General features: G+C 46.4%; 1 protein-coding gene across 3 annotated transcripts in view; it reads left to right on the forward strand.

Annotated features, from left to right (window-relative positions):
• Positions 1–5,896, forward strand: part of LOC102773189 (protein CutA homolog) — a 17,402-nt gene extending 11,506 nt beyond the window's left edge. For 2 of the 3 annotated variants that reach the window (XM_006773988.2, XM_006773989.2), the window contains exons 3-6: positions 41–100; positions 1,766–1,811; positions 2,032–2,081; positions 4,826–5,896. In XM_006773988.2, coding sequence (XP_006774051.1) covers positions 41–100; positions 1,766–1,811; positions 2,032–2,081; positions 4,826–4,928 — 259 coding nt within the window. In that variant the 3' untranslated portion in view covers positions 4,929–5,896. The remainder of the gene's footprint in view (positions 1–40; positions 101–1,765; positions 1,812–2,031; positions 2,082–4,825) is intronic. The other variant, XM_015570635.1, reaches the window with a different exon arrangement.
• The last annotated feature ends 4,088 nt before the right edge of the window (positions 5,897–9,984 follow it).

A 9,984-nucleotide genomic window follows, 5' to 3' on the forward strand; every position in this document is an offset into this window, starting at 1 on the left:
TGGACACTTGCCCCATTGACTGTCACTCTCTTTGCTTTAGGGCTATCCTGGATAAGAAGCTGGCTGCCTCTGTGAACATCCTGCCCAAGGCATCCTCATTGTGAGTTTTGCTGTGGCCAGTGGAAGGTCAGGTCCTAGCTGGTGGGATGGGTACTGAACTAATGGGGAATTGTGAAAGAGCATCTCAGAGGCACTTAATTAATCAACACTTCACGGGTGATTTGTATTCAAAGGAAATGAACCAGTGTGTTTATGTCATCCTATGAACAAAAGCAAAAATGTGCTGTGCGTGTATAGAGAAAGGAGGGGAAACCCTCCAGTTTAGGAACAGTGAGTCCTGCTTGTACATTCTTTGTTTAAATTAATTAGTTTGTTGTTAGCAAGGAAGCCAGAATGGGCATTCCATCCCTGAGCAAGGCAAGTAGGGTTACCAAAGGAGATAATCTCCATTGCTTTTAGATTCTTTGGGAAACCGAGGAGAGTTTGGCCTATGTGACAGGCTGTTTCTGTGCCTTCCCTGTCTTTCATTTCATTGACACCTTTATTTTAGTTAAGTCTGGTCTGTCCCATTTCTTTCATTAAAATAGTTCAGCATCCCTCTACACCTTGTGCAGGATTTGTCTTGTGCCTTAAACGCTCTGATTAGCCTGTTCCTCATCTTCCCTCCTGGAAAGAGAGAAAGAATAAGGGCATGGCGCGGGGAGGGAAGGATAGATGGGGAAGAAAATAATATCTACTCTGAAGGTCAAAACAGAAAAATGCTATATAGTTAAAGCTCCTCCCACTTGCCAACATTGTCATTGCCTCAGTGGCTCACATCATTTATTGCTATGGCTCCCAAGTTTGGCTGTGCTTCCAATCCTGAGCTCCATTCTAGGTCTACTTGATCAGTCCCTCTGCGGGTGGGGCTTGGTTCTTTGAATTTTTAAGAAGTGGAATAGGTGGTTCACATAAAGCCAGTCTGGGAACCAATGATTGGGACCTAGAACAGAACTTCAGCCTGGCATTCCCTTCAGATGGCCTGTAATTGATCCTTTTACCATGGCTCTGTGAGGCAGGGCCAGTGGCTTAGGTCATCTTAGATTTCCCCTGGGTTAGTGTAGATATTTTTAGGCCAAATTTCCCTTCACATAATGGTGTTCTCATACTCTTTTCTGAATGTCATCGCTGACTTTTAACGTTTGGACTTGTTTCCATGTCTTGTAAGGCTCACTTCTTCCCTGAAGCCTCCTCTGCTTCTTATTTATCCTTTCATGGGCACTCAACATTGAGAGTCAGTGGTAAAAGTAGCCCCATTCCATAGGATGGGGAGGGGCCTGGAAGCCATGAGTATAGAATAGTGTTGAAAAAGCCAGAGATGCCCAGTTTGGAGGAGAAAAAACGTAGGAGTTTCTGTCCAGCAGGAGAGCCAGGTTGACTCTCCTGAGGTGGTTCTCCATATGGAAGTTGGGGAAAACAGCTGGGTGGCAGATGTTGGCACACCATAAGAAAAACCACCTCATGTGAAAACCTTTAAGGTAGGTGGACTTCTTCAAGCAATGGTGGGCCTCTCACCTCCAGGAATGTTCAGGCAGATGCTAGAAGCATGCATTAGAATGATTGGACTAGTTGACCTGTCATGCCTTGGCCAACTGTAAACTTCTTTATGTGGACTTGGAAAGATTTTAAAGTTTCTACCTCAGTAAGTCACCTAACTGAGCCAGGTTTGACATTTCAGTAGGCTTGTTTTGTGAGCATCATACTTTGATCTTGTTCTCGTCTCCAGGTACTTTTGGAATGGAGAAATAGAAGAAGCCACTGAGATTCTGTTGGTGAGTGAAGTTGGGTTTGGGGATGGGCCTTGATACGGAATTCCAATGAAAAGTTAGCAAAGATCAACTGATTGAGGTTCTTGTCTTAGATTCATTTGCAAGCTGTGACAGGGCCTGGTGACCTAGAGGGAATGCTGTCTCCTAAATAGCCAGTTGAGAAAATGAGCAGCTGCAGAGCTGGGCTGAGGTAAAGCAGTGTTTTGTTTTTTTTCTTTTACAGTTAATAAAGACAAAGACTTCCAAGGTCCGCATGCTGTCCAGCTATGTCAGGTAATACTGGCGTCTCTTCTCAGCCAGGACCGTTCTGGGGATTGAGTGAATGAGCGTGGAAAGCAGGAAACCTAGTCACAAACCGTCCATATGACCCTGGACAGGTGCCTGTCCCTCAGATTCTCCGTATGTAAAGTGAGAGGCTAGACTCTCACAGGGTGAGGCTATAAGAGGACGCTAGCCGCTAGAGTGAGTTTAAACCAGCAGTTCTCAAAATTTTGGTCTCAGGATTCCTTTACACTTTAAAAAATTACCAGGGACCTAAAAGAGCTTTGTTTATGTGGGTTATATCAAAGTTAACTATGTTAGAAATTAAAACTAAGAATTTTTTAAAAATTAATAATAATAAAACCATTACTTATTAATGTTGTAAATAATGCATTTTTTATGGAAAGTAACCATATTCCACCCCCCCTCCCCAAAATGAGAAGAATGGCATCATTTTACATTTTTTGAAAATATGGCTTAATAAGAAACATCTTTAAGTATTGGGACACTTGGAAAGCTCGTGGTGATAAATTCAAGTTTTCCAAACTTCTAATTTTTGCTTGAAAACATAATTTTTTTAAATTGGCAACACATGATGTAAATTGTCTTTGAGTGATGGACTCACATTGTTCATGTCTGAGACAGTGTCTACCTAATCCTCAAATCTGAGTAACCATGATTAGTAAAAATGACCGTTTACAGTAACTCAGGCTTAAAAATGGCGCTCCATGAGAAAGTCTCCTTCTAGCTTGTGACTCAGACAAGTGTAGGACATACTGAATTTAGGCACAAGCACGGTGCTTTCTGTATACTCCTCATGTTGTCACACAGGGCTAAAAATACATGTACTCAAGGGTCAAAACTGAATAAAAATTGTAATTTTTACCACTTTGTCAAGGATGTTCTTAAGTGAATTTGACTTTATGCGTGCAGGCGTGTACAGTTTGGTGCCATCGTCTTGATGCATGTGCTTAAGGTGCCAGCAGTTTTACCCATCATCACTTTTGTATCATTAGTGCAAATGTCAACACAGTGAAAAGATAACAAATTAGCATTATTATGAACTAATGGACTCATGGAACTGAGGGAACCTTGGAGTTGCCCAGGGGTCAATGGGCTTTACTAGTTTCAAGCCCTACCATTCAAAGTGTGGTTCTGGAATAATTGGCATCGCCTGAAAGCTAATAGAGTTGCAGAGTCTCATGTTCACCCTAAACCTATTGAACCCAACTGCATTTAACATGATCCCCAGGTAATTCCCATGCACGTTAAAAGCTTGAGAAGGACTGGTCTAAACAATACTGGCTAATAACTATTATCCCTTGGAGGTGTCTTTCAAATTACCAATTTAAGCCCCACTTCAGATTGGGACTTATTTGATCTAAAATGGGGATCAAATATGTTCTTCAGAAACACCCGGATTGACTCTGATGTGAGGCTAGGATGCAAGTTACTTACTGGATGATGAAACTCTTTTCCTTCACTCCCACCAGGATCCTGTAAATAGATGGCTATACCCGGGCCTCAGAGCTAGTGGTAGAGAAGGCCCTGCGATACCACCTTAGCAGAGGTGGGGGAATAGGCACCTTTGGTAGAACCGGCACTACCAAGAAATCACAGCTTATCTGGTGAGGGACAGCCTCATGGTTAAGATGGTGAAACCCAGAGCTTAACCTCCAGCATCAACTCTTGACTCTACTTGCTAGGTGTAGCTGAAGTGTATGCAAATTAGTTAGATTTTCTGTGCCTCAGAAAATATGGGCCATAATGGTCCCTTGGGATGAATGTATGTGAGGTAGACACATGAAGCGCTGCACCAGTGGCAGCTCTTACTGCTAACGTGTTACAAATGTCCTACTCTCTCTGAATACTGTATGTTTGCTTATAAAAACACATACACTGGCCCAGGTTTCCATGAAATAAAATTAATTGACCTGGGGCACCAGGTAAAATTACCCAGCTTACCCTAAACGTGTAAGCACCTGGGCACATGCTGTGATGCGTGTGTCTCAGGAGAACTTTACAGCGTCTCATTCTGCTGGAAGGAAGCAGAGGATTATGACTCCCTCTGACAGATGGGAAACTGAAGCCCAAGGCCTCACGTTCCTTTAGTCTGGAAAATGAAGAAAACTTGCATGGTGTGCCGAGGGCCAGGTGAAAGAAGTGGGAAAAGGGAGAGAGGTTCCTGGGGGTTTGGATGTCAAGAGAAATCCCTTGGAAAATGTCAGTGGTGGTTTGGTCTTGAGGGATCAAGAGGATTTTGATTGATGAACAGGAGCAGGGAGAACTTTCTAGGTGGAGCAGAGAATACAGCAGTATTAGGGTGGGTGGTGGTTGGGGAAGGCACAGTGATGAGTGTGGGATAGTAATAGAGGCAGCAGCTAACATTCAGTGAATGCACAGCACCAGTCAGTGTACCAGCTAAGTGCTCTATGTACCTTGTCTCATTTAATACTCAGTGATCCAGTCATGTAGGTGCTATTTTCATTCCCTCTTTTGTAGGCCTTTAGAGAAAGTAAGTGATTTGTCCGTGGTTACATAGCTAGTAAGGGGCAGACTTAGAATTTGAACCCATGTCTGTGAGACTGTAAGGCTATCTGGCCCAACTCACCACTGTAGATAGGGGTGGTGGGTTATGGAGGTGGACAGGGGATGCAGCAGATTGCAGAGGCCTCAAGGGAGGCTGGCCTGCTGGGTTTTATCACCTCACTGATGCTAATCATAGTCACTCACAGGACTCTGCTCTCTTCCCAAAGGTTGGTGCATCCTTTCGAGATCCCAGAGGTCTTCAGTCTTCCTATGGACCAAGGAGATGTGCACTATTTGAAGTGGCTGGAGGAGGGCATGGAGGAGGACTGAGGGCAGGCGGCCTTCTGTGGATCCTGCTGGCTGCCGCTAGTCTTCATCAGCTGCACTCTGGGGAAAGGAGGCCTCTTTCTGCCTCCCAGCATCTCTGGATTCCTTGTTTTTGTCAGCACAGAGGAGCTAAATAACTTGTAGAGGATGAAGGGCCGAGGCTCCTGAGCCTATGAGGACGCTGGGCCAATCGGGCCACGCAAGAACCCGTGGAGCATGTCTCTGAGTGCTTCCTGCTTACAGGTGGCCAAGGTGAGGGCAAGGAGGATGTGTTGGGGACAAGGGGAAGTGGCAGTGAGGGTGAGGTTTGTCATCGGCAGCAGTCACTGGGCCACCTCAAGTGTCGGGTGGAATTACTCTCCGGGTTTTCAGGAGAAATAGACCTGGTGATCTGTTTACCTAGAAGTGTGTGGGTTGAAGGTCACCTTCTGGAGGAACTGGCAAGCACTTTATTCAAAAGGATGGATTGTGAATGGTGCAATTTCAGGGACAAGCAAGATTATTTCTCCTAGCTAAGGGTGGCACTTGTTATTCCTGAGTCCTGAGTAGTGGGTCCAGGAATGGGCTTCAGGAGTATGCGTAGGACTGGGGAGATATTAGCACTTAGATACAGCTCATGGGTTGGGAATAGGTCTTGACCTTCCTAGCCTGAATGTGACCGGCATCAGAAGGTTCTGGTGCCTTGCTCAGTGGAGACAGGCGGGCTCAGTGGAGCATTGAAACTGAGCATCCTAAAGCAGAACGAACCCTGGGGAACTTCCAGACCAGTGTTTCTCAGAATTGCCCAGAGCCCAGAGGTTGACAGAGGTATGGGGATTGCCTGCCCTTCTCCACCACCTTCAGCCAGTGCAACAGAACTGTTAATTTAATGTATTGAGCTCGCATGAGATTTGTGGAGCTTTTAAAAAAGTTTTCGTCAAAAGTTGTAAACCAGTGGTTTAAGCCCGTCTCCACTTTATAGGTTAAGTAGAGGAAATTGAACTGCACTGAGGTCCAGAAAGGGAGTGGTGTGCTGTTACTAACGGGACAGCCAGGCTGCCTACCCTGTGCCTGGTGCGCTCCTATCCCTGCTCCTTCCCTGGTGGAAGAGGGCATGGAAGGCCGAACCCCCAACTCTGATTCTAAACTTGATGCTGTCTACTGCCTCTTCCGAAGAGGTTGGATAATATCCCTTTCAGAGAGCCTGCTGCAGCCTATTGTAAAGGAAGATTTTTTAGTTCTTCATCTATGTGGTAAGTGGGTCTGGCACTTAAAAACATATTGCATTGCCTAATTCTACCCACTGATCTGGAGGTAGGTGATACTATCTTTATTCTGTACATAAGAGGATAGAGTTCACTGATTTTTAGGGTCTGCATGACTCCATCTTGCATGGTTTGGCCTCTACCACAGTCCTCCCCAAACGGTGCTGTGGAGCTGGGGCCGGGACCTAGACCAGTGTTTCCACATGAGATGCCTTCCCAGCATTTCTCAGGACATGTACGTGTTTTGAATCAGGAATCTCCAGAAAAATCAGTTCAGGAAATGAGAAAAAAATCTTAAAATTATCTGTGAATACGGAAGCTTAAAAGCATAGAGACATTACTGGTTTGAAGGAATCCATCAAATAAAAATATAAGAGCAAGAAACGCCAGCAAGTGGAGCCGAAGGTTAGGAGAAGCAGGGCAGGAGCATGTCGGAGAGAGATGGCTATTGTCTAATCAGTCTTGCTTGTGATTGTTGTGTCATAAGTGTTATCTTGCAAATAAAATAAGTTTATACAAAGTATACTTTATACAATTTCCATGAGCAGTGTGCCAAGTTAAAAGCCTTCAAAGCAAAATAAATTCTTACTTTAGCATTTTTGACACGGGATTCTTATACTGTTCACCTCGCCAGGATATTTGAATGTTACATGATTTGAAAACTATCCAGTAATGTCCCCTGGTTCCAGGGTTTAAATATTCCCTCTAGGCTCCAGTTCTTTGTAAATACAACTAAGCTTGATATTCTTATTTGTTAAACAGTTTTTTTCCAGATATTGATAATAATAAGGAAAGAGTATAAAGAATGAAGTATTGCCGGTTTGGCTCAGTGGATAGAGCGTCAGCCTGTGGACTGAAAGGTCCCAGGTTCGATTCTGGTCAAGGGCAAGTACCTTGGTTGCGGGCACATCCCCAGTGGGAGGTGTGCAGGAGGCAGCTGATCAATGTTTCTCCCATTGATGTTTCTAACTCTATCCCTCTCCCTTCCTCTCTGTAAAAAATTAATAAAATACATATTTTTTAAAAAAGAATGAAGTATTTTAAGAATATTTTGCTGATTTAGGGAATTTCTGAGAATTCGAATTTCTGGCTCCTAAAGATTACTATTTGTTGTAGATTTGTAAACACTAACCCAGACCACAAAGAACCAGGCCCTCTCCAGCTTGGGGAGGACCACTGTTCCCAGGAGGGTCTATTTAGCTGCTCACTGTAGAACTCGGACTAGCTGTCAGGTCTCTTGGCACCTGTGCCATTCACCGTCTTTCCATTCCATCAGTGTCAGCTCAAAGAGCAATCCCTACATCCCCCACAACACCCCAGCCCCAACTGTGGTTTTGTCCCAAGGGCAATTCAAAGGTTGAAAGCGAAAGGATGGTAGATAAAAGTGGAAGCCATAGTTAATGAAGATTTTTTTTTTTTTTTTTTAGTTAATGAAGATTTTTAAGGGCAGATGTGAACACTTATGGGAATTAACGGGCTACACTTTACCCCTGAAACTACAGAATTCAGTTAGATCCTTGGTCGTCACCTCCCTATAGCTGACTTTTTCTCTCTCCAAACTTGCCCAAATGTAGAGTTTATTTAAAGTAATAACCCATCATATTTATTGGGTTATTACTTGAAACCCTCTCGACACCCAGGAACTGAATCCGGCAGGGATTAGCTCTGCCATGGAAAGGGAGAGGAACTGAACCAAAGGACTCAGACCAAAGTGGTGCAGGTTCAAACCAGCAGAGCCACGCCCAGCACTCACTCTGCATCGCTAGGCTTGTGTGCACGGAATAGCTGATAGTGCCTGTACTTACGTACTTTAATAGGGGCAACTTCTGAGTTCACTTCCCATCCTTTACTTCTCTGTGGCCCTCAGCTAATGTCTTTTTCCCCCAGTGGTCAGATACTCACAGTAGAAAAAAGGTCCCACATCCTCTTGGTGGTCAGGGTGAGGATACTGCTGAGAGCATTCGTAGGCAGTGGCAAGAATGGCAGGGTGGCCAGGGAGAGGGTGGGTCCCACCATTCCTCTGTCTCCAGGGAACCAAGACCAGAAACCAGAGCCAATTCCTCCTGCTACCCAACTGCTTATAGTTCACTGGGGGAGATAGGCGACTTCTCAAAGGGAGCTTTTAAATGGCAAGTCAGACACATTAATTAGAACTTTAATATAACATGTTATTAAAAGCAGCAATTCAAAACAATAAATCTTTAGAAGGTGCACAGGATTATCGTAAGGTCAGTTGGCAGTAATGCAGCTATGATCTGGCACAAATCAAAGGCTGGGGTACAGAGTCAGGGCGACCTTGCGAGGCCGTATACTGACTTCCCAAGTGGGGAAGACACCCTTCCCCTCCTTTTCCTCTTCAGCTCAGCGCTCTCTGGAGCTCAAGTAGAGTCGGTGCATCTGTGACAGGCCTTGCTCGTCCTGTGCTCTCAGAAACCTGGAGAGCAGGCCTGGGAGGTTGCTATGCTCTCTGAAGCCAGGCAGGAAGCCACAGGTCGAGCAGGGTGCTGCCTTCTCAGCTCCCCTTCCACCTACCCCCGGTTTGGGGTTTTGGTGGCAGCAGCTATGGGGCTGAGAAGGGGGAGACCTGGGCCCAACCTCAGATCATCCCTGTCTAATCCACGCCAAGGAAACCACCTCCAGACCACCCCTGTCTGGCCCACACCAGGGAAGCTTGGGGAAGTGAGGTCCCATCAAAAAGGCACTGTAGAAGCTGAGGCTTAAGGCAAGGGGCATCTGAACTATCCAAGGGACCCCTGGAGGCTCACAGGTGGGGAGGGGGTCAGCCTAGAATGGAAAAACCATCCCCTCACTGTTCGTCCACCTTCGCTTAGCAGCTGGCAGCCTGCAAAGCCCAGCCAAGCTGAAGGCCATGCAGCAGTTGGCAGGTCCGGTCCCCATCTGGTGCACGGCCCCCACCCCGAGTCAAGGCACGCTGTTCCATTTTTCAATCAAGTGAGTCAGTTTCTAATATTTCTGGAAGCAGCAAAAATGAGGTGTCCCCTCCCATTTTTGGTTTCCCTCCAGATTGGTATGGGTTTTAATGTTGGTTCTAAGAATTCTTTTTATCTCCCACTGACAAGGGCTTCTCTTTGAGGGGACTGAACGACACAGGCCCTTTAAAACTCCCAACCTGTCCCAGAAAGTGATTGTCAGTTCAGGGGCGGGGGGTGGGGGGGTGGGGATACAGCAGAGGAGCCAGGGGGTAAGTCCCCTGTTCTTCCCAATGGGGTCAGAGCTGGGTCAGGGGCTGAAAGAAGGGGCAGGAGCAGGACTTTCACATTTAGTTGCAGCACATGGTCCCTGGAAGAGGGCCAAGGGAGAGCCAAAGGCAGGAGCCAGGCTGTCACTAGAGGGGAGTGTGAGTGTGAGTGTGAGTGTGTGTGTGTGTGTGTGTGTGTGAGTGTGTGTGTGTGCGCGCGCGCCTACGCCTGGAGGGTGAGAACACATGTGGATGGAAGCTTATGTGTGAGTGAATGTGTACTGAGCTGCGTGTGTGGTGGTCTGGGGTGGGAGGCATCAGAAACATTCGGAGGTTTAGCAGGGCATGCCTGCCTTTCCTCCCACTCCCCTTCCCTGTCTCAGGTTTTCAAGGCCACCCCTATTCCAGCAAGGCCAGGCCCCACTCCATGGTCGCCAAGACCATGTAGCAGTGTAGCCAAGGAAAGGAAACTGGGACCCCAGAAGCTGACACCTTAGCCTTCATAGGGCTCTGGTGCTGGTGCCTCTGAGGCAGAGACCCTGGACTCTCAAGGCCTGAGGAGTGAAGAGGCCGGTCTCTGCCTCACAGGCTCTCAGAGCCTCCTATCCTCACCACC

The sequence above is a fragment of the Myotis davidii genome, unplaced genomic scaffold (genome assembly GCF_000327345.1).
Source record: "Myotis davidii unplaced genomic scaffold, ASM32734v1 scaffold964, whole genome shotgun sequence".
In the NCBI taxonomy this organism is placed as follows: domain Eukaryota; kingdom Metazoa; phylum Chordata; class Mammalia; order Chiroptera; family Vespertilionidae; genus Myotis; species Myotis davidii.